A 25,028-nucleotide genomic window follows, 5' to 3' on the forward strand; every position below is an offset into this window, starting at 1 on the left:
AATGCACAAAGGATTTAAGGGCATTTACTAGAACTCATTAATTGGATCTGTGAGCTTCTGCTTGACCCTTAATCTTTCTTTAACATATTTAGGCCATGTAAAATATGTATAAATGCATGAATATGTAAAGCAGAGCTACTGAAAATGGCTTTATAAAGATTTCCTTAGAAAAAACAAACCAGTGAAACCTTTCCTAAAATATCAAAAAAGCTTCATTGCTGTGTAACTACTGTAGAAAAAAATACATTTGACAATAGTAACGTACCATCTCAAAGCAATACAGAAACACTCTATTACCAGGGTGCACAATATGTAGTAAAAAAGCACTCCTTCAAAATAGCACAATAATTCTTCTCACGATAACCTGAATATATGCAATATTACAGTAGCCCACAAGTGTAGAGTGAGGAGTAGATATGATGAAAAATGAATCAGATGGGTAATTTGACAATAAGCAGAGAAACAGTGAGGATAAAAAACATCAGTGAAAGCGGAAGATGGGATGAAATTTTTTTTCCATAAATATTCATGGCATCAGTGATGATCATTATTCTGCCTTGCGACCCAGCAAAGGAAAAAAGAATTAGATTGTGGTATCTTTTGCCATCACGTCAAGGGAAATCCTGTCCGAAAGGCAGAGCTCCAGGTGCTCTGCTCCCACCGCCCTGGGCTCCGCAGGGCTCTGCACCACCAGCCGCCCCCTCGGCAGTGGCCAGGCAAGAGGCAGCGCACGGGGTAAGCAGCTCCACGCGAAGGTGCCCGAGCCCATGTCAAGGGAGGAGGTAAGACAGGTATCGGGCCAAGAGAGCAGACGACTTCAGCTCACACCACTGTGTTTCTCTTCTTGGTGGCAATCATTCCTGTCTCACTCCTCTCACCCGTTAATGATGTTCTCAGACATGCAGGAGCCAGTTACCTTTGGGACCTCGAATTATGCTGGCTAAGCTTGGTACCATCCAAAAGTATTAAAGGAAACTAAGCACTTATCTTATTAAGAACCTTTTTTTAGGAAATCAAGCTAAAACACATCACAGCTTCATAATAACAGCTCTCAGTGCCCCCCTCCCTCCCAACGACCACCGCTGCAGTCCAGGTGGCATCAGTGCTATTTCAGAGGTAAACCTCTGCCCCAACTTTAAAGGCTGTTCTGGACAAGAAAGGGGGTATGGTGATATCCGCCCCTCCCCAGAGCTGGCACATCCACGGGTGGCTCAGGGAGCTTTCCTCAGTTATACAGAAGTTGCAAGAGACGTTTCCTGCCCTTTAATCCAGGGCTCATTAAAGGCAGTGAGGATGCTGCCTTTAAAAATCACTGCGAGCAGGACTCACCACCTGTCTTGCTTCCCCTTACTCTGCATTGCACCAGCATCATCCTTCTGGGAGAGAGGAAAGAGCTGCAGCAGTTAAACACTTAGGGCAGACCAACTGATCTGGTTACGGAGTTCAAGGCAGCTTGAAGGCTTTGTTAGATACCAACAAGGAAAGATGTGCTAAGGAAGTAAACAAAGAGGAAGCATAATATTCACCACATCGCCTCCTTTTTCTCATTACAAGCTCAATTTTCAAAAAACTAGAATTGCAAATATGTGCCCAACTCACATTGATGTTCAATAGGAAAAAGACAATAACCAACACTCAGGCCTTTGAAAGTTTATCTTGCACAGAGGTTATTTAAACAAAGGTGATATTCAGCCCTAAGCAGATAAAAAGGCCCAGGTAAGCAACAGGGATGCTATATTCCATTATCTGAGAGTCTCAGCCAGCAGCCTGAATGTCTAAAGCACTGCTGCAAGAACAAGATACAATGCTGACATATGGTCTTCACAGAGTATCGTCTTGAAAATGAGCTTAACTATAATCCCTCAAGTTTGTGTCTTTTGCAGAGCAGGTTGCAACACACATCTCACACAAAAAATAATAAAGCAGTGCTTTGAGTCTGCTTTTTATTGCCCATCTTCACAAACATGATGAATTAAAAGCCTATGTTGAACACGGATATTTTCATCTGGCCCTGCACTTTAGAATGACTTCATATCATTGAGCTATTTTTCGCCCTAAATGATTGGTTGCAATTTATTACTTATGAGCTGACCATTAAAAATGCATTTGTGGTATCCTTCAGATTCTCCAGGGTCAGCTGAAATAAAAACACCCCTGCCAAGTGATTTCACAGCCTGCTGTCTGAGCAGCAAGAACGCTGTTTAATGTTTTAAAAACATTCTCCATCTTTCTGAAATTAACCACTCTCACAACAAAAATAACTTGACTGAAAAACATCACAGACAAAAATGGGGAGGGAAAGGGGAAGCTGAGCAGGTATGTAAGGAGATGCCGGAGGTAAGCACTTCTCTGCATGGTTCATCTGCTGGGGTCTTTCAAGTCTTGGGCTACAGTAATTCCCCCAAGATTTTCTGAAAGCAAACACAAACCATCCTGATCAGGAATTTCCCATCTCCCATGTTCATCACAGCCACCCAGCCTCCTAAAATTGGGGTCCAGTTTCTGGCTCTGCTCCAGACTGCCTTTGCCCCCTCTGCATTTCAGCTCCCAGCTGTGAAGCCTCCTCCTGGCAGCTGGCTCAGGCCAGTGACGAGCTCTGCGTGGGCACCTACCAGCCACCCAGCATCATGGGCCCTGCTTACAGGCCCTGGCCTCCAGACACAAGCAAAAATAATTATGACCATATGAGAGTTTCCATCCCACTTTTATAACCCTGCACGTGTAGCTCTTGGGTTGTTTTTTGCCTTTTAAAATAAGCCAGTATTTTTCTGGCATAAATAGAGATAAAAAGGAATCACGTAAGGGCTTGTGCAGCTCCAAAGCCAGAGATAATTGCAAAACATGAGCCTTACCTTACAAGCATTTGCTTTACTATGCATTTTGCAACTGTGGTCACAGACAAATTGGTGCCTGCTATCTACATTAAGTTTTGATTTCTCCTCTTATTTGCTGTATTAATTAAAAAGAAAGAGGAAAATTATCAACTAAATGTCAACCCTTTGTTGGTTTTTTTTTTGCAAACTTTCATGTTTATATTTGCATGTCCATGACATTAACTACTTCACAGCTACTAGATATTTGGGATTCTGAGAAGAATTTGGGTATTGATCCATTTCACCTTTTCTCACCAAGCTATGTTATGACTAAAAATTACTGATTTCAGTTAAGCCCTTCTTCATTATTATTCAGCAGAACTTATACTTAAATTCCTTTTCCCCAAAAAACTGTTAGTATGCTTCAATAACTAACTTTAAGGATATTCCCTTGCCAGAAATTAAACTGCAGAGCTTTGTAGTTATTTCTGAGTGTTGTCAGATTAAACTTAATATTAAATTAAAAGTTGTTTCACAATGTCAAAAAGAATGTTCTGTATAATAATCTGCCTTCTGATAGTAATTTTGTATAATTAACACCACCTTTTCATGCAATCTTTTGTGTTCTGAAGTTTATTCTGTACTCCCACATGGAAAATGAGATCATTCAGCATGTGGAGGCATTTACAGAACACAGCTCACTACTACCCATTGAATCAATAAAATACTGAAAGGAAGGGAAAATTATTTTAACATATCAACTAATTTTTGCCTTTAAGCACTATTAGCGTTTCCATTCAAAAGACAGGGAAGGGGACGATGGTAGCTAGTGTTAGAGATCACCACCCTTCACGTGTGCTGCTCCATCTCCACATCAGGACACTGAAAGTTTCTGCTGGGGGTTTTCTCCATCTTTTGTTATAGACAAGCTTGTTACAGTGCTCACTGGAGCGGCAGGCAAGGGGGCAGGCTCACCCCCCAAAACTACCAGCCATCTCAACATACCCACTCTCTGTGCAGTTTCTCCTCACTAAATCCATCAGTGGAAGACGATCCACACCACACCAAGGGACAAACACAAATCTACCCAAAGACAGGCAAAACATTTTAAAGCCATGCAGGGCAGCCGCATCCACAGTACTCAGCATGAGCCCCAGACAGCTCAGAAGTAGGACAGAAGACCTGATCCTGTCTCCTGATTCCCCATCATGTAGGCACAACGTACAACATCGCATGTCCCCCCCTCTCCACCCTCCCCACTTTGCTCCACACTTTTCCTTGCAGAAACCACACTATGCTACAGATCTAGATAATGGTCACTGCAATGGTAAAAATCTCCAACGTTAATAACCTCATATTTTTAGTTTTGGAATCATAGATTTTTTTCAAGTCACTTGGCTTAAACCTGGGAGCAATTAAAACCTGTTAAAGCTTTAGCAAGATCACAGTTGGAAGATTTGAGAATTTTCTACATTTACATGTTTTATGTTGCAGACACATAGCTAAACTGAAAAATATCCTCAGAGAAAGTCCCATTCATTTTGTTCCACTGTGTTTCTCTTGTTTCCAAACAGAAAACTCGCATTTTCCCTCCTTTCCCTAATTTAGTGGGCAGCACCATACAAACTGTGCAATGGCCAGATTCTGCTCTATCACAGACAGGTGCAGCTTTGAAATCCCTGGAGTCGCTTAGGGGTTACAGTGCAGTGAGCCTATGGGCCAGGCCAGTTCTCGTACACGTCAGTTTGCATGAGCATCTTCAGTGGGCATCTCCAAAACTAAGGGTTCTTTCAGTTTTAAAAGTACCACCCAGCAGAACTCATAACACCTTTTTTATACATTAAAGATCTGCTGGTGACTCAAAGTTGATGATCAGTAATAGCAGACAAAGTTTTCAAAGACCAAAATACACATCGCTCTTCTAGGAGAGAAGAAACTGGATTCTCAGTAGCAAGAAATAAATGCAAAACTGGAATAAAATGAAATTAGCATCTTGAAAATAGTTACAAAGCAAGTTCACTGAAAGGAGCAGAACATTTCCTGTTGAAATGATTCCTACTTAAAGAATTTACTTCCTGTTATTTGTTTCCTCTTGTATTCTCCTCTCTCCACATCCTCCTCTGGGACTTATGGGGCTTGATGGCATCCAGCTACAACTTGGGCAGAGACAGAGGACAGGATTCCCAACACTGTGTTAGGAAGGAGGTAAGGAGAAAGTGTAGGAAACTGCTTTTACTCTTGATAGAATTTGGTTTATCCAGACATCTCATTACCGTGGTGACTGGGAGTCCAGGAGAGACCTGTCCAACGCAAATGCATCATACTTTCTTTTACAGGTCCACCAGCACAAACACAAACACAAGCCAGGACATATGGTTTACACAACTTTTCCCATGCAGAGGCATGTAGAGAGAACAATACAATCTACAAAGGGGTCAGAAGATGTACCATGGTCAGTTCAAACCCTCCCAGAGTGCAAAGGTGCCAACATCTTCTCCTCCCCCTTTAACATGCAGCACTGCTACAAGCATCAGCTGGCATAACTATATTTTAGCAATGCAGAACCTGACATGTGCAGAACAGGATTTAGTCTGTTACCTCAAGGAGGACAGCATACACGTGGCATGGAGGAGAAAGCCAAGGGAGGCTTTCAACAGCTAAAAAAAAAAAAAAATTACATTTTACACAGTTCTTTTTTATTCTTCCAAACAACCCCAAGCACAGTGACACTGTCCAACCAGCAAGGCTATCCTCCCTCCATGGTGCCAAAGGACCTGGCTAAATTCAAAATAAAAAGCAGTCCAAGTGTGATTTTTTTTTTTTTTCCCATCACGTGCCAAGAATGACACCAGCCTTGTGCACAGGAAGCATCTGGACACACTGGAAAGAATTTCCTGACTCGCTACGAGTGACAAGCTCAGCTAACAGCTTCTTTCCATCAGCTACAGAAGAGCAAGTTGCTCCCGTGCTGCTTCCCTTAGAAGCAAGGGGGAAAAAAACCCTCAGTATTCTACTTAAAACAAACAAACAAAGCCCAAAAAGCTAGTAAAACTGATTCAGAAGTTTTTTGTTTTGGTTTGTAAACATGAACTTCCATGATACCAGGATTTAGCCTGAACTGCTCAGCTATGAGAAGAGAGACTTGGAAAGCAAATCCCTATCAGAATGCCGAAGGATAAATATTCTATTTATCTTCCAAAATAAAACTCCTCAAAAGGTTATTGAGCAAGAACAAACAAAAGACCAGGTAAAGGAAACACAGCATGTTACTAGCTTGAGGAAAAAATATGCAATTTCATCTTTAATAAGCTTTCCCCACAAAGCAAAGTCCATCTGACTAAATTTCTCTTAAATGGCACTGGCTTTGAAGAATAAATCCACAGCAAGCAGATGATAAAAAAAGCCTCAATTTTTTCAGCCTTCAGGACCTTAAGGTCTTTATAATGCCAAGAATATCTGACCATAAAAGATGATTTCCCCCCCTCCTTATGCCCAGGATTTCATTAGTTTTTTGCAAAATATTTTTATTACCCTTTTATTACCCTTAACTCCGAAGTAAGTTAAAAAGGAAGAAAAGCAAATAGCAGTTGTTTGAGAAGTAACATGAGGACCCACCTGAATCCTCTTAAGAGGGGAAAAAATGCAAGAAGAAAGAGATAAGAGGCTCAGTGGGAAAACACGAGTAGACAAACGTGGCTGAAAACAACTGGTAAGGTTTAGAGAACAAATGTGGATAGTAATGACCTGTAAAAAAATGTGATCATAACCATTCCAATATATGTAGAAGGAGGGAAGTGCAAAAATTAAAAGCTTCCTTTCTTGGGCTGGGGGAGGATCCTGAAAAGCTGAAATATCCATTGAGGGGGTTTTTTTGTTTGTTTGTTTTTTAAATTACTTGAGCTTTTCATTTCTGGAAAAACTGAGCCTGGAGCGAATCTTTTCCTGGTAGAAGTAGTTCCCCAGGAGATGATTTTCTTTCCACAAGAGCCCTGGCTGAACCCCTACCAACTCTGGACCAGCTGGCTGCAGCCTTATGTCACCTTCCCTCTGATGCTCCACCAGCACGTGGAGAGGGCTCTGACGGGGTGTCCGTGCGAGCCCAGCCTCAGATGGGGTTCATCACGTAGCTCTCAAGTGGGTAAGAGCACTCAACCCTTTCTATCATAGTCCTGCAGCTGCAAAGCTCCCCATGGGTCAACAAGGAGAAAGAAATATTTCAGTCAAGAAAATTGGACCTTCTTCCAGAGCTCTTCAGGGCCATGTGCCATCCTCCCCAAGTACCCACGCTGTCCAACCGAAGCACCAGGGCTGCACCTTGCATCTCAGTGAAGCACTAAACTCCATCCAGAGGAGCACAAACCACCCTTGAGCTGCATCTGCCATAACCAAAGGCTGAACTCTGCTCTCAAGCAGGTTGACGTGACCAACATCCTATACCACATCTCAGCCCAGAGCATTACTAATGTCATGAGATAAAGTCCAGATTTCTGGCATAAAACTACAACCTCTTGCTGGGACTAAAGCTCAAATCCACCTACTTGCTACTTTACCCATGCCAGACTTAGACCCCAGCACACAGAGCAGTGCTAGATGTGCTATTCAGGGGGGTATTAGTGAGCCAGTAGAGGCCACAGAGTATAAGAAGCTGTGAAATGGTGTATCCACCAGCTGAGTAAGTGAGCAGTTGGTGATCAGAAATACAATTACCCTCCCTGAAGTAACTGTGGATGGTCCCACCATCTATAAAAGTATGTAATAGCTTCTGGATTCCTATTAAACTTTGTTCCTTGTGACTTCTGTGGGATGAGTTTCATAGGTTATACATAATGTAAAGAGAAAAAAATTAATTTCAGCAGGCTTATTACTTACTGATCTCCCACTCCACCGAGACCCCCATTCTTGAATAATAAAGCGAGGGTGAGCATAACAGTCTCATTCATTTCCTCTGATGTAGAGGAGAGGAAGCAGAAGAAATGCTGACTAAAGTCACTTTCAGAGATTTTGAAACCATTTAATGATGCCATAAAAAACTCACATACCTGCCCCTGTGATACTCATTCAAGGAAATTTACCATTAATTCCGCCCTTTGTTTCCCGGTTCAGCTGTACAAGTGAAGCTAATTTGTAAATGCTTGAGGTTCTGGGCGAGTGCACATTTTCCACCAGCTTCACAGGCTCAAGGAAAGCGCACATACACAGGTCATGGTGTTTCAAAGGTCCTTTGCAAAAAAAAGCCCCTGCCCTTCTCCAGAGCCATGCTGTGTTCCTGGCTCCTTCCTCCCAGCACTGAAGACATTTCCCACAGCAGACAAGACCACAGAGTGGGTTTGTGGTCTTATGGGAAACAATAGCTATTGCACTAGAGATGACTAAGAAACCAGCTCTTCTAGGCTACCCCAGGAAAGGCAGAAAGGTAACAATAGGCATGTTCTTCAGGAAATACCACTGTCCTGCAAGAAATAGTTTGTCTGTCCCAAATAGTCTCCCATGCATCTGCTTGAGAAACAAAACAAAAAAAAGAAAAACCTGACACTGATGTCTGATTTCAAAACTGATTCTGCAAAGCAGAAAAGTGGTATTAACTTTCAGTGTATGTACAGTTCTGGTGTTTAGAAGAACGCTTTCTGTATCACACTGTCCTTCACAGTTGGCCAACATTTCAAATACTTAAACAGATGCTTTTTAACAACTCTCTGCGTTCCAAAAAGGCTCCAAGTTCTTTATGTTACTGAAAAAAACCTAGAAGATTAAGGTATTAAAAGGGTTTCTTGAGTGGACAGAAGGAGAATATTAAAAAAACCCAAAGTTTTAATTCAGCCTTCCTTTTCACAATTTTTTTTTTAGCTGACACAGACTTTTCCTATTTTTTGTTTTCTTCTCTTCAAACAGGGTGAAGCTGTATTGCCTCCAGATGATCATGACTTTGAAATGACAGCACAAAACCAAACACACCTGGAATAAAAGTGTCAAACAAATCTTCACACCGGCTTGCGGCTTCTTTCCCCCATTTCCTCCTGAAACCTGTTATCCCATGCCCACTCCCCAGCCTCTGCCCCAATAAACTTCTGACGCATCTCCTCCCAAGGTCTCTGCCAACAAGGTCAGCTGCAAAATAACTGAGACGGCTACTCAGATTTCACTGGCACCACACTGCAGAGGCAAGACTGCAACAATCTCTGCCCTGCACACCAGTCCTGCTCAGTGCTCCTTCCACCCCTAAAGACTGATATTGTTTCACAGAGCCTTGGAGTTGTGTTTTCTTCCCGTCCTTCATTCTTACATTGCACTGTGCACCCATTCCCCACAGAGACTGCAGTGACGCATGATCCAGTTTGCCCTGAATGTTAACTGTGTGTGTTTCTACTTAGAGATGCTCTCTGCACCATTCTTTTAAAACATGTGGGAGACCAGATAAACAAAACCCACTAAGACTGCTACATTAAACTTCCAGCATGTTGATGCTAGTCTATAGAGAGCATCTTACCTAAGCAGGACTCAAAACAAAACAAAAAACATACAAACCCAAAACCAAACAAACCAATCCCTCAGAAGCTTCAAAAAGGCACATTTGTTTATATTCTTTTTTGGTCCTATGAGGTGCACAAAAAAGGAAAACCTGAAAAACTCGAGCACAAATCAAATAATTTCCTTTGCTTTCATTCAAAATTCTAAAAAAATAGCTATCAATTCATCATATCCTATCAATGTCCTCTCTATATTGGATTACAGTTTGCAGGAAACATTTGCGTTGTTCTCCTTGGACATTACAGATTACATTAGAAAAAACAGCTGAAGTGTGAGTACCTGATATCAAGTGGCAACCAGTTCACAGCCATGCCCCTTAGGAACCAAAGCAATAAGACCAGACATTTAATGCATTTAAGCATATATTTAAATAAAAGGGCTAAAGGTATCTTGTGCTGCATGATCAAGGGTTTGAGGAGTAGCTGACAGGCCAAGGAGCACCAGCTTTTCTGGTCAACTCTGTCAACTGCCAGGAATATGTTGTCCATGAGAAAAAGTCCAAACATTTATTTTGTGATAGATTTAAAGAGACTGGATAAACTTGCATTCTAGATTTATTTCTTCTTTTAGCAAAGGGCACTCTCAAATCTTATTTTCTTAAAGCACAACATTTAAGCATACATCTAAGTGCTTTGCTGAGAAGCTGTCTGCTTGGCAGACTATTTATGGTTTCTTACAAACAGGGCAATGAACCTAATTGCAAAAACTCTCTAACCCATGAATAATCCTTATTCATGTGAAAATAATCCCAAATAATGATTACTCATTTAGTGGTGTACAGAAGACTCCAGATTAAATAATCTTATGCATCAGGCAAGAACCCTGAGCACTGGCTGGGACAGAAAACTTGTAGGTCAGACAGACAGCTTCCTTCTGGTAGGTCCAAGCTCCAGATACAGCTCAGCCTGGCCACCCCCTGGGAGAGTGCCAGTGCTGAGGCATCGCCAAACCCCTCAGCTCCTAAGAAACGTTATGGAATTGAGTAATTGACAACAAATTTCAGAGCAATGCTGGGGAACGTGATGCTGTTTCTCGTAACACCAGAACAGGAGAAGTGGAGCGCACACTTCTCCTCTGCTGTACGTATGTATGGCTGGCTGAGGCTATAGGGAGATGGTATGGATAACAATCACAGTAGTATGTTTTTAAACACTGATTTACAGCTCCTTTTTCATCCAACAGAGGCACAATGTGACACAATTCCTCTGGAGGGAATAAAGAACTATGAAAAAAATTAATCTCGGAAATAATAAAAAAATGTTGATTAGAACTGGTGAGCGTGAATCATCAGCCCATACATTCTTGAGCACTTAAAATAGTACATTCATCACTTTTGTTTATCCCTGTGAGTGAAAGAGCAAGAGTCCCAAAAGAAGTCTGTTCAGCTAAAGAGTGAAGTGCCCTAAAAGTCAACCCGGACAAGCAGTCTGCAACAACCAAAGCTTTGGGGTCAGGAAGGTGCACCGGGGGGCATGGTGCTCCCCAGACAGAGCTTCGTGGCTGGGTCGCAAACTGACAGCTGTCCTCTGCTTGAGGGAACCACACATGTGGGGGGACTAATGCAAATCTCTTACTGACTCCAAATCTGGGTGTGGGTTTCCATATATTCAGATGTTTGAGGCATATACCTCTGAGCACCTCAAAGAAGCTTTCCCACCAGCAAACCCCGCAGCAGTGGCAATTACTTGAGAGAAAAAGAAGTGAAGTCTTCACTGTAGAAAGCCTCCCTGTTGTAGCAAGTCTCCTGAGTAGTGCTTATGATATCAGCACTGGGCTACAGCAGTATTATTTTAAATAGTAAGATTTGAAATATGAACTTTGCACAGAAAACGGGGACAGGCCTTTGAAATATGTTAAAATCAAACAACTGGGCAGCATTTGGCCAAATGAACTAGATGAATATTTCTTTCTTTAAAGTTTTATAGAGGTTTAAAAGAACAAAAATCATCAAAAATTCCTTCTCTATACATACAAATATATGCATAAAATGAAACATACTTTACTGCAGTATATGTATAAATTTGTAACGTATATACAATCATGCTTATCACTATAAAGTACTATGCAGGACAGAGTATTACTTTTCCATATGGGGTATGCATTACATATGGACAGCGCAGTTGCACACACCTGAGCCTCCAGCTCAGTTTGCACACCTCACTTGGGAATTTACATAATCCTCAGAGTTACACAGCACACAGTAAATAATGCAATTCAAGTTATGATGGCACCAAATACCTGCTGGCCTCCCCACAAATGAGCCAGACAGTTGTCTTGCACTGGTCAGATTGTTCACCCAAAAGAACAAGTTTTGAAGTTTTAAAGCATCACTCAATGTCTCTTCACTTCAAAAACAATTCATGTGTTCTTAACATTTACTAATCAACTGAGAAACTGAGGGTACATGGATTGATTGTTTGGACTGACCACAAAGCTACAAATCAGTGCATTATTTGGACTAAGCCTATAAAAGACTCTCAACATGGTTGTGCCAACACACCAGAGTGTAGGCTCCAAATATTTCTCTGACCAGTTTAATAAACTTTAGAATTATTTCAGAATAAAACCAATTGTTAATTTCCTATTTCACTTCCTAGAGGATATCATGCAGTCTCTGATGTGCGTATAGTATTACATGAGGGTAAACAATGAAATCAAAGTAGACCTAAAAGCAGCATAAACATGAGCCCTGTGTCACATAACTAGATATGGTTAACCTCCAGGTTTGTTGTGAAATGGTGATCTCTATTCCACACAATACAGCATGATTAAAAACACTGCAATTTCAGTTCTCTGCATCTTTACCTCAAAACTTGCCTGTTCCAGTCCATCAAATGAGAAAGCCACAAATGGCCAGCTCTAACCTTATCTAAGTATTAAACCCCAAGGAGCTACATTCCTCATGCTGCTATCCTTCCCTGACATCTTTTTATTACTGTGTAGCATAGGAAGTTATTAAGTGTTGTGTGCATTACTTATCCTGTAAACAAGTTGCCTGTCACACACAGATTCACAAATACCGGGTCCACAGCTTTGCCTGTCCTCCTTTCTGGGAGGAATGCCAAAAAGGATTAGTGCTATGCCCAGGAGTCCAGTTTACGGCAGGGGAAGCCCTACAGTTGTGTTGCAAGGGTAACGACAAGATTCACAGAGGTGGCTGCAATGTTAGCTACCCGTCAGAAAGGGAGAGAGAGATTGCCAAGACCTGTTTTTCACTTGTATGAAAAGGCACTTCACTGATATGGGGACCTCTGAACTTCCTTACAGATGCTGGAGTGACTACAGGCTTATGCAAGACCTCCAGGGATTAGACTATTAATGATGCTTATGATTTTGCATGAACTGGGTCACTAGGGATTAGAAATCTTATGTCAGAATAGGAGAACCAAAACTGAACACATTTCTTTTTTTTTCCCTTTCATTTCTTCTTATTCAGCTACACATGTTCAGGTTTGCACAGCGTGGACACCAGCTTCTCATCTTGCTCAAACGTTGTGGACAGAAACACTTACCTAGGAACACCACAGTTTTATTGCAATCTTGTTAATCCTCTCTTCAAGCCAGATGTCATTCAAAGTTTGTGATTTGGTTATTGACCTATGGGATCTGCAAACATTGACAAGTCAACAGCTCTTCAGAGATTTCCCATGTCAACCTCAGAATGACTGTTTCACAATATGTTTCCCCATTTCAGCCCCAGGAAAGAAATCAACCTTCACTCCCAGCAGTTAATAATGCAGAATTGAGTGGGTAAAAGCAAATCAAGCCTACGTTTCACAAAGATAATTTTCCCATGCTCACCACACGGTGTACTGACATGTCTCAAAGTGTAAAAGGTGCATTTATACCTTTCAGGAAGCTTTCCAATTATGCCATCTGGGTATATGACAGATGTCAGGAATCTAGCATCAGATTTTTGAGACTGGGAAAAAACAGTTGTGTAAATTAGAGAGACTTATAATACCAAAGTTATTTTAGTACAAGCTCATTCATTGGCCCATGCTTTGTCAAGAGACAGTCTTGCCATTCTATCCACAGAAGTAAAGGATAAACTCAACTCCTCTAATGGAAACTCCCAAACAGTATGTCTTACTTGATAATCTCAACCCCTATATTCTATTCAGGTGTTATAATATGAAATATTTCTGTAATCTATTCAGCTGCTCTCTCTAGTGTGCACTCTTTTCTGTTCACAATTATAAAATTAAGAACACCAGATTTTTAGCGGATTTGCCTCTTCAAAAACCCCCAAACCCAACAATTTTCTACAAAACTGAAGGAAATTCAAACCAAAGTTATAGACAGAGACCTTCAGAAGCATGGGAACAGGAGGAAAACAAAAACAAGAACACCCCACACAAGGATAAAACAAAGACGTCACAAAAGTTAATTGAAGTATTCAACTCAATCTAACAGTGGTTAGTGCACAGCTTCTGAAACAGGTTGACCTCCAAATAAATGATCACAAGGTACTACTAAGAGTCTTGATTGCTTCTTCCAGTGTTTTATCATAATGTTATGGTGAGAAATACCATCTGGCTTTTGGTCCAGTTCAGTGCCCACTAGTCAAATTAGTTCTCTCCCAGAGCTTAGATCTGACTCCTGATTCAACACCTGGACTTCAGAGCAGTATGCAGGTCCCCCTCTCATGTTTTTATAGAAGTAAGAAAACTATTATTATTGCAACTTCAGCATTAGGGAGAAGAGAAAACTCTAGTTAGTGATGAGATTCGTCTGTCCTGAAGCTTGAGGCATTAGCACGTAAAAAAGTCAGAACCAGTTAGGCAGTAGATAGGACCACCGTTTGGATTCTGGAAACCGAGGTTCTCACTCTGACACTCCATTTCAGTATGACCTTCCAACAGCATCACAGCTGTACCTTTACTTCACCCCCCGGCTTTTCCACCTGCATTTCTGGACTGCATTCCCCCAAAGACACATACTTGGTATGTGAATCCATACAGTTTTGTGCAACTTTGAAACCTTGTTAACAAGCCTCATACAAAGCACTCAAGTTGGTGCATACTTAAGCTAAAGTCACTTACAAGAGAGAAGGACAGACTCTCCTGCACCACACGGAGCACAACCCCGCATGTCATGCGGAACAGGGACAGAACAGTGACAGCTGCTTGTGACTGTCTCTTATCTACAAACGGAGACTAAGTGCTCCTTCTCAGCTTCAAGACACCACGTGGATCTGCCAGTTTGTGCAAAGCCTGGGATACACAGAAGCGAATTTGGCACGGCAAGAGCCTGTGCCAAAGGAGAGAACTGTGTGTCAAGAGCTCAAGCACTCCTTAATTGCACATACGTAGCTGAGCGTTTGTTCCCAGTTAGATACTTCTAACATCTTCCAGGAAAGAGGCATTTTTAATTTCTTTCTCAATACCATTTTGACCTAACCTGTAACTACCAGTGGTACATGTAGGAGATTTCAGAAATTCCTAGTCTGCCCCTAAGTTATTGGTATATGCATACCTGAACTGGATGAGTTACTGCTGTGTTCCCCATTACAAGTCACAGGTGTGAGGATCTGCCTTGTCTCATGTACAAAAGCAGAATCCCAGGAACTAATCCAATCCCTCTATCAACAACACATTTGAAGGAAGATTATCTCTTCCACAAAGACTTGCCGTCCTTCAGTAAGTCTGTTCTCTGCTGGATGTTTCTACAAAACTGCTGTTGATAGCTGAACAAGCTATTCCCAGAGGTACTGCTGCACTTCCTAACCAGTCACAAAGAATGAAGCACTCGTATTTCCAAGTCATGTGCAGAGTCAAGAAAAACCAAATATGAACTCAAGCGCTCACTTCCTTGTCTAATCAGAAATATCTGATGATCTGTGAAGTGCAGCAAACAGTCTCCCCATTACCATTTTCAATTGCATTTCATTCTGCATTTGCAAGATGCTAGGCAGGACTTGCATTGTCAGCATTTCATAAAAGAGGAAGGAAAAAAAAAGTCTCACCCACACAGAACTTGTATCTACACATACAAAAACCTGTTTTCTTGAGATTTCAATCCAATCTACCAAATTAAGAAGGTCAAATAGGCACCTGAAATTTCTTATACTTATCTGATCAAGGTCTCCAAACCACTGCCATCCATCACGAACTTTGTCATCAATTTGATTCAAATAAAGTAGTGACTAATTTTGGTCTATCGTTTTTTAGAGGCTTATCGAGATTATTTCTTGATTGCAAACCAGGTATATCTCATAGCTGGTAAACATTTCAGAGCGCTGATTTACTGGCTCATTGGTACCTGAAAACATGGCACAATGGCTTCTCTCTCAAACTCATAGAGCGCAACTATTATTAACTAACTACTACTGCACTCCCTTGTAAGCAAGAAAGAGATCAAGTGATTAGTTCAGCTCGCTATACTTAAATCTCCTAAACCAAGCACAAGCATTGCAGCTGGTCCACTCCTGACATACAGAAATGGTTTTGGGCAAATGAATTCTCTTCTGACAAATATATACCTTTTAGCTTCTATCCATAGATACATTTGAAAAAGTTTGTTTCAGTTACTGTCTCAGAGGCCATAAAACCCTGTTTCACCTGAACTACTAAGTCTCTTTCCAGTGATAGAATTCACTGCTCCTCCCAGGTCCTTCTTTTGCTCATTCGATATAATAATAAGGCTTAGTATTACAGAAAGGGAAAAAGAAAGAATGAACCCCACACACTCTTTCAAGTGACTCTCCACTACAAAACTCTCATAAGGTCTCATTTTAGCACAGAAATGTATACTTGTGAAGAAAACAACAAAATTAACCTTAGAGGATAGTCTAGATCTATATTCCCACATTCAACACACAGACACTTGCAATAAACAGGCTTTCTTAAGGAAAGATATTGCATCATTTTCCAATTGCAGTGTAATCAATCATTTGAAGCATTTATTTTGTTTCATGAGATGTTTATCTGGCTCAAGTGACAAGAAAGTACTGCTTATTACTTTCTCCAGCCCCGTATCCAGCACACATCCCAGCAGTAGGGGAAGAAGACAGTGTAAAACTTACTTTACCATCCATGTGCAAGTCTTACCACATAGTTTCTTGATTTTCCTGATATATTTAAGAACATATTTCTGCAAGTGCACTGCTAAGTGTTTGACAGGAATAAATGAAGGCTACTATTTGGACACACCTGTCATACTTATTTCTACACACTAATGCATTCTGCTAAATATTCCTACAGGACTGCCAGTGAAAACACTAATGAAATACCCAGAGCGGGCATCATTATCACTCATGTCTCACAGTGATGCTACGCGAACATGCAGGACGGCAGACAAACCTTTCTCTCCCCTCCTCTTTGCTTTCCCTGAGCCTTTACAAGATTCCTGTACTTTTGCATCAGCTGATAAAAACAACTTTTAATCATCTGTGTCGGCATATGCAGGCACATAACCGTACGTTTTGAGCCTGCGTCTTTGGCAACACATCCTAAAATTTAGGAACAGCCAAGGCTTTGATTCATAAACCATAAGATCACAAATGACCACATAGATCTTTTCAGCTTTTACTCCAATATCTCATCTAATCTGCACATAAAACACTCCAAAGAATATGTCTTGCCCACTTCCCTTAGCAAAACAGACAATGGCCAACTACCAAGACTGTTTAAAATATTTTTGCTGCCTACCCTAATATTTTCTGCCCTTAGTTTTGGGACTGCAGTACCTCAATATCCCAGGAACTTTATAATTTGAGGAGAAACACACAGTAAACATAAATGAAGAATAATAAGTATATAGAGATGTTGGGGGTTTTTTTCCCCCTCAAACTAAATACTTCAGGCTGAACTGAGTGATTCTATAAAACATATTTTGCATAGAACAAAAAGACACTTTTTACGCATAAATAATGTTCACTTTTTCAGCATGTATTTTACTAGTAGGAAGAATTTCCTAATATAACAGAACAACACACGCTTTTTCCCCAAGGAAAACCAGTGTATGCACTAGTTTCAAGTTCTGTAAAAAATACCAGAGCAGGGAAATGATTCAAAAAGAAAAATCCTCCTCTGGCAGAGGACAGACCAGACAGTATAGTAAGTTAAATCCACTGATCATCTTCAGGATTCTCCAATGATGGCCTTGCCCACAGTGTTTACATGACCCCTCCAACTAACATCCTGAACTACTGTAACTACAGCCCATATTCACTATAGCATAAACAACTGTGAAAAAATATACAGGAAAATCCCTGACAAGTTTGTAGCCCACAACTGTATATGGTGGGAATTGATGGAGCCTTTGCAATACAAATAGTGCCCCAAATCAGTCCTCCAGATAGAGAAAGTTCCCAATGATAAGGGACACATGTAAGGCACGTTCTTTTAAAAACCTGACTCCCATTAAGCAGCTCATTGTTCATAAAGGGAATGGTGTTTACACAGGAAAAAGTCCAGTTTCAACAAATCTGAAATCCAACAGATGTTTCCTTCTGTCCAAGCAAAACAAGTTTGTGACCCGTTTCTGCCCAATCAGAAAGCTTTGAAATTAATTCTACAGGAAAAAAAAAAGAAGGCTACTTGACAGAATGACCCTGGAAAACAAAATCAGAAAAACCTGTATTTCAAAATTGCAGTTGCTACTAAAGTGAATTCACTTGAAAAAATTTATTCTTTAAACAGAATGCTTTATGATCTGGGTTGAAGGGATATAACATGATAATTACAATTTTGGTTTGTGCTGGAAAGAGAAAGTAGGGCAGGTTGTTACTCACACAGCTCCATGTCATGAACGCTCTCCTCAAATCAATTAACCTCTCTTCTCCAGACTTCTCCTGACATCCCCCCAAAACTCCCGGCCGCTCTTGGCTTCCTCAAATCTCTTAAGATCTCTCTTCCTCTGCACACAGCAGTTAAATACTAGAAGTGGCTGAGCAGAGTACAAAAGGTATATCTTTTTTTTTTTTTTTTTAAATCAGTACTACCAGTACACACTAATCACAATCACAGCAAGCATAAGCACTTTGTAGAAGGATGACGAATTTCAGGCTTTGCCAAAGTCCTGTTGTTGAGACTGCGCTGTTAGACACCTGACTGTTTCACTTACCACCATGAGAAAGTTTCGGTACTTTCAGGATGTGCCTGGTGATACTACACGATTACAGAGCAAAGCTGGATCCAGTGACATTCTGTTGCACAACTGAATGCTGCGAAGGCAGCATCTTACAGGGAGGTGGTGCATTTTCTGTACCCAACAATACCTTGCTCCAGAAGATGAACTGAGATGGACCACGTGTCACTGAGAATTTTATCCAGTTTTTTATAGCTTTTATAAAATGCAGATGCAGAGGCCCAACAAATTAGATTAACAGCTAGATACAAGTGCCAAAGCCAAGGCTACAATATTCTTAATCATGAGTATAACAAGCGTAGTCAGTGCATGAAACCTTCTGTGCCCATCTTTGCCTCCATAAGTCCCTTCTTCACTAGCTTTCACTCACATTATTTCTTGTCCTAGCTATTTTGTGAGCATTATACAAAGTTCCCACCTCCACAATATTTTATGCACAGCATGCTCAGCATTGAGGTTCCTTACCCCAGCCGAGGCCTCTGCATGCCCTGAGATGCATGTAACAACATGACGGGGCTGTAATCGGACAGCAATGCCACACCATTATTACAACCAACATGAATATTAGCGGTGTGAAGGAGACCCCACTGAGACAGATTTCAAATCTGCCTATCAAACAGTTACAGCAGAAGGTAGAGGTGGTTTTCTCCCTCCCCCAGTAATCCTATTTGTCCTTTAAATAGATCTTAGGTATAATCTCAGACTGTCAGCATTTTTGTAAAGAAATACCAGCTCAGACCTAATTGGATTTGTCAGACAATCACAGCTCAACAGTTCTGCGAGCTCCAACAGCTGAACAGCTAGAGAAAAAATCTTCCACGTCGGAATGTACAAGAATATGAAAGTTCATTTCAAGAGGAAAAATTTCCTCTGAAAGTAAGTGGTAAAAAGATATAATTTGTTCCACAGTTCAAACCCTGTCCCTTAGCAACATAACGATGTGGTGTGGCATAGCTAAGGTTGTGTGAGCTGCTCCATATAGATGATTATCTGCAGTTAACTGTCCAAATGTTGCCACTTCAGGCTGCTCCAAATTCACCACGATTGCCAAAGGTTTGCCTATGCAAAGTTGCTTTTGTTTTAAACTTTTTAACCATGAATAAGAAAATGGGGGAAAAAAACCCAGAGAATTCTGACAGGAACACGTAACAGTAGCATTTGAAAAGAAAACAAGTATATATTACATTGCATACAAACAAAAAAACTAGGGGAATATGTATTTTAGCTGAAGAGCAGAAATACCTCCTATTCCTCTGGACTTCTTGACTTTTTTCCTCACCAATATATATATGTACACATGAAACTTGCTCTGTCCTTGCTGTGTGTATCATCAGCTTCTTGTTCTGTACATGCTTCTGTGGGCTGGAATAGTGCATTTTAAAGACAGTCTAGGATATAATGGCCTAAAACCCACACAAACCTCATCCTCTGAATGGCGAGACAGAATACAGTACAATGTTGTAGAGGTTACAGGTTAAGGAAGTGTAATAGGCCAAATGTTACAACACTTTCAATGCCTTCAAATTGGGGGTTCTTTAATGAAGATTGAGATTATTCCATACGTGTCCGGATCCAGAAGAAAAGAAATTGTATGTTGAAAACTGAAGTGACATTCACTTCACTGACTTTAAAATAACAGTCATGCAGGTTTTTAACATTTATATTTAGGAGAATATCAACTTGAGCACTCAGCAACATCATTTGCTGTATTTGAACAGTTGGTAACCAGCACGCCTGTGACTGAGGAATATAAGTAAACTTTGCACTGAATTCCAAACCATGTTTTGATCTGGAGCAAAAGCTATTTGAGATAATGTAATGAGTCTATCACCATCAACATCAACACTCAGGAGTTATACACTCTCCTACCTGTTGGCTTATCCACACCAAGGAATCCAGCCTGTCCCAGGGTTTTAAATACTTTATGTGCTGGGAACTGTCCTTCTTCTTCCCACTTGTCCACAAAGGGATTAATCTCCTTGTCGATGATCTAGATTGGAAAAATAAATTTTAAAAGTTATTAACACAGACATTCCTACAGAAACACCTTTAAAGTTTTTAGACAAAAAGTAGTTAATTTAAAAAGAAAAAAAAAAAAAGTACAGCGAAAATTTTGAAAGCACATTAATTTTCTTACTTCCTGTTAGATATCCTTATTCTCCACCCACCCACAACTATTACAACAGATGCAATGAGGCAAATATAAGTAATTCTTTCAGCAATTACAACTACTACAAGAGGAAGTCATCAGGGCTGCTTTAAGCCTCTCCAAGACCTATGGTGAGGCAGTTCCCCCTCACCATTTGTTACCTTTCTGGGTACAGTTTCTTGAAAGTGGCAGGAAGGGAAACCCGGATTGTCCTCAGAGGGACCTTGCCAAAGAACGTTAAAGATCTGCTCACAATGACCACACACAATACGCAAGACACACAAGTAGGAGACACCTCATTTCCCCTCCCTTTGCCTGAAACGCTCTCAAGGACATAAGCGCTGTTCAGAGCACTTGTGTCCAGTCTGCATTTAGACTTCCCTAGGGTCTGACAACACACGTACTGGAAAAATCTGGTCTTCTTCCAGATTTTATAGCATTTCCAAGTCTAGTCCCTGGGCAACTCTCAACTGGGCTATTGCTGCACACCTTCCAAAAGTCAATGTCCTGAGCTGCCTGGCTACTGCCCTTGCTCTGTCTTCCCTGTCAGGCTGCTGTCCTCCCTTCCCTTTGCTGTCGTCAGCAAAACACATCTGGAGTACAGCCACTACATTCAGGAACACTTTCAGGTTTCAGAGCACAAGGGTTGGACATCTCACCCCACGAAGTCCCAGATTTCCATGGCCATGGGAAAGGAGCAAAATGGGCAACCTGTGGTTTTGCAGCCAACCTCTAAGCCTGGAAGTAACTCCTGAACAGAGCCAGCTCCGTGCCAAACGGCCCCACGCTGCAGGGTGCACCGGGCCTTCGCGCTTCTGCCACCTCGTTCTTGTTCCCCGTGCCTACCAACCCGGCACGAGGCAGACGCGGTTTCAATGGCTCTCAAAAGGAGTCAGTTGTACAGTGCCCACCCCTGCCTACCTCCACAAGCCAAACCAGGGGTTGGCACAGGCTGCTTCTGCCGTGCCGCCAAGCGTGCCATACGCCTGGGTCAGCACGTACAAGAGGGTCCAAATGCGAAACAGAAAAGTCACCCTCCTTCCCCCAAACCAAACCTCACCAAAACAAACACCAATTCCCAAGAGAAAGTTAATGCCTTTAATCCGTGACCACAATTTTACTGCTACACTGTTTCACGAAGAGAGAATTTATTATTTTAAGAACTTACTCCTCTTAGTCTTTTCTCCACACTAAATAAACAAGTCCTGTGGTGCTAACTATTTCTTGAGCTGGAAATAGACTCCTCTCCCTCCCAAACTGCTGTGCTCATGAGACCCTGCGGAGCCTTCTTCCGAACTATCTATTTATTGCACATTCTTCAGAGAATTTCAGCCCATATATGGCTGCTTTCTGCTTCCCAGTCAGCCACAGAAATAAGGATACTTCACTGTTGGTAACAGAAAAATCACTTTTTCACTTCTCTCACCAAATTCTGAGAAATGTATATACTGAATGTTCAGCTCATTTGGTAATTATCATCTCTCTCCCTTTCTTATACTGAATAACATAGGCCTCACAATCAATAGTAGCAAAATACTCACCAGGACACTATCTAGGAAAGCCCCCATTTAATTTCTATACTGCCATATCCTGCCATAGATGCTCAGATTCTAGGATGCTGACCCTCAATGTTGACTTACAGGTGGTGAAACACCTTTTTGATTGTTTGTAGTAACATTGGATAACCTCTTTCAGGCATTTCCCTGGATGTTATGAAGTATGTACAGAAAGTTATCCCAGTGTTTTGATGGATCTTGGCAAAAGTATGAAGTGAATGTACTAGCAGAGTTTTGTGCTTCTTATGGCTGGTACTGGGCCAAATGGTTCACAGCTTACATAAAAAGCTACCTTTGAAGTTAAATGGAGTCAAAAGAATGACTAAGGCATTAGAGAAGTGGTTTTACATTTACATTTCTGCAAAATATGACCTGCTTGCTCCTGTGCCTTTGAGTAAAACTCAAAGTAACAGAGCCAAAGTTTAATTATTACCAGATGAAGTTTGCCATGTCGAGTAAAACAAGATCTTCCTTGCATGACACAACAAAAAAAATGAAGATAGCCTCGCTGCACAAACCACAAACAATGCATGCCTCTAAGTTCAAGGGAAAAAGAAAGAAAGAAAGAAAAAAGAATATCACAGTCCAGATACTGATATCCACAGTTGTTTCTTAGCCACTGGACTGTCCACTTTAAACTGTATTTTTTGCAAAGAAATTAAATAGGTTTTGTGAAAAGCTTTTTACATTTTAGACACAAATTGTTTGCAAAAATCACACATGCCATTTGCAATCATAAATAAGACTCTAAACAAACTAATCTACTTTCAGGCATGCAATCTCATTCCTTTAAAAGTATCATTCCTCAAAATAAGCCTTCAGAAAACGCACATCCTTCGATAATTTGTACAGAGGGGAGGAGCAGGCTGTGGGGCAGAGGCAGACGGCTTGGATGGGAGAGGGGATTTTGGGAAACACCTCCCCTTACACTATCACACACAAACATAACCCACATTGCTGGAGAACTGCAGCACTGGTCAACTGGCTGATGCTTCAGTACTGATTATTGGATATTATCATCCCTTCATATAAAAGCAAACCGAAACAGAGATATTTTCAAAGGGCCAAGCCAGCAATGACTGAAGGAACACAGGCAATTACAGAACGTGTGCTTAAAACATTGCTAAAGACAGGTTTATGTGGATGCAGATCAAATAATGCTGCATATCTAACCATTTAATTTGCCCCTTCCCTTGGTTTTGGCCACTTCCTCACATCTGTGCCCCCAGAGAAATATTTCATGCTTGAATTAATTTAAATCTTGACTAATTAACTTTGAATTAATTTAAATTTTTGTGAATGCACACAACTTTTAGAAGCAAACACTAAGAGCTGCAGGCACAAATTATGCAGGCACCTTAACCTAAATCATAAGGTATACATGCAGTGTTTGACAAATACACAGAAGCAAGCTTTCAGCAGTAGGTGAGCAGCTGGTCTGCTTATTTTTATATGCTTTATCATGAGAAATGTGGAAATCATGGGTGATAGCATTTAGACTTGCATCACTAGGATACTGACTATAGCAAGACCTAAAACTCCTCTCAGTAGAAATATTTTAACACAGCATACTACAGATGCTATCTGACAGATATTCCCAGCCACGAAAGAAATCTTTTCACCTGATCTAGCAGGCCAAATCTCAATGGCATTTGGGATGTAAAGTTGATTTAGGAGCCACATGTCTTTGCCACCTGCTGATAAAGTACCAGTACATCACAACAGAAATGCTGTTATTTTCCCGACAGCAAGGGCACAGTAAGTCTCATATAGGACTGGTGTTTTTCTCAGGCTGCTTCATCTGAACCATGAAGATGCACACCTAAAGGACTCAGCTCTGGAGGCAGCCTTGGTTTAGCCTGCATCCCAGCGAGAGCTTGGGCTGCGCTCCAGGGAGCCTCCAAAAGAATGGCTTCAGGGCTGATATCGGCCATGAATTATTTCAAAAAACACTGTGGAAATTTGCCCAATCGGAAACTGATTGAGCCAACAAGCTCACTTTGTGTTGAATGATGGTAAGAAAAATAAAAGTGTGTTTATTTAAAATAGTCTTGACAAAGTTTTGTGAAAACAGCACCTGTAGCTTCCTGCCCAGGAATGGGGAAATGCAGTGGCACGGTTGGGGAGGGGCTAAAGACAGAAATTTAGATTTTTTTTTTTATATATAGATTATTCTAATTTCTCTCTAAAAGAGAGCAATTAAAGTATCTCCCCAAAATATTGCCAGATAGTTGCGCATTTTGATTATTTTCCACTGGAAGTTAGCATACTATTTAAATGAGAAGAAACAAAAACACACATCTGGGGATTTTCCTTCACATGATGCTCAGTATTTTGTGCTGATATTGTACCAGCACCTACCCAGAAACATTAGCAATTGTCGTTTAATTCTCACTGTATTCTAAAATAAATTCCCTATTTCTACAACTAAAAGTCTAATTGAATTAATTTGAGTACTGAGAGTGTGTACAGATGTCCTTTACAGCAATTAAAGATTTCTTTCCATTATTCATCAGCAAGTTTACCTTCTATCAAGTAATTCAAATGAGAAATTAAAGGCCATACCACTTCTACACACAAGTCCTCTTATATCTATCCCTTATAATACTGTACAATTTCAGCACACAATTAGCAAGATGATGAATCTCAAAAACAATAAACTGAATTCTTACAAAATGATATAAATTTTTACTAAAGCTTCCTGTGAGTTACACCTAAGCTGACATTAGACTGACTTACTAGAAAAGCAAGAGAAAATGTCTGAGAAAAAGGGATTTTGTACTAAGAAGATTAAATGGATTTAGTGGTGCCACATAACTGTACCATATTACATTACGAGGAGCATTTTTTTTTCTCCTTTAAATCAAGTTACAGTAATTGAACTTAGCTCTA

The 25,028-nt window shown here is 40.8% G+C and overlaps 1 protein-coding gene across 1 annotated transcript in view; it reads right to left on the minus strand.

The window, feature by feature from the left end:
* LOC140648377 (probable acyl-CoA dehydrogenase 6) overlaps positions 1 to 25,028 on the minus strand; it is a 95,512-nt gene that overhangs the window by 57,743 nt on the left and 12,741 nt on the right. Inside the window, exon 2 of the mRNA XM_072854256.1 lies at positions 20,301 to 20,421. Within this exon, the coding sequence (XP_072710357.1) occupies positions 20,301 to 20,421 (121 nt within the window). The remainder of the gene's footprint in view (positions 1 to 20,300; positions 20,422 to 25,028) is intronic.

Source organism: Ciconia boyciana, chromosome 2 (genome assembly GCF_034638445.1).
Source record: "Ciconia boyciana chromosome 2, ASM3463844v1, whole genome shotgun sequence".
NCBI classification, from domain to species: Eukaryota; Metazoa; Chordata; class Aves; order Ciconiiformes; family Ciconiidae; genus Ciconia; species Ciconia boyciana.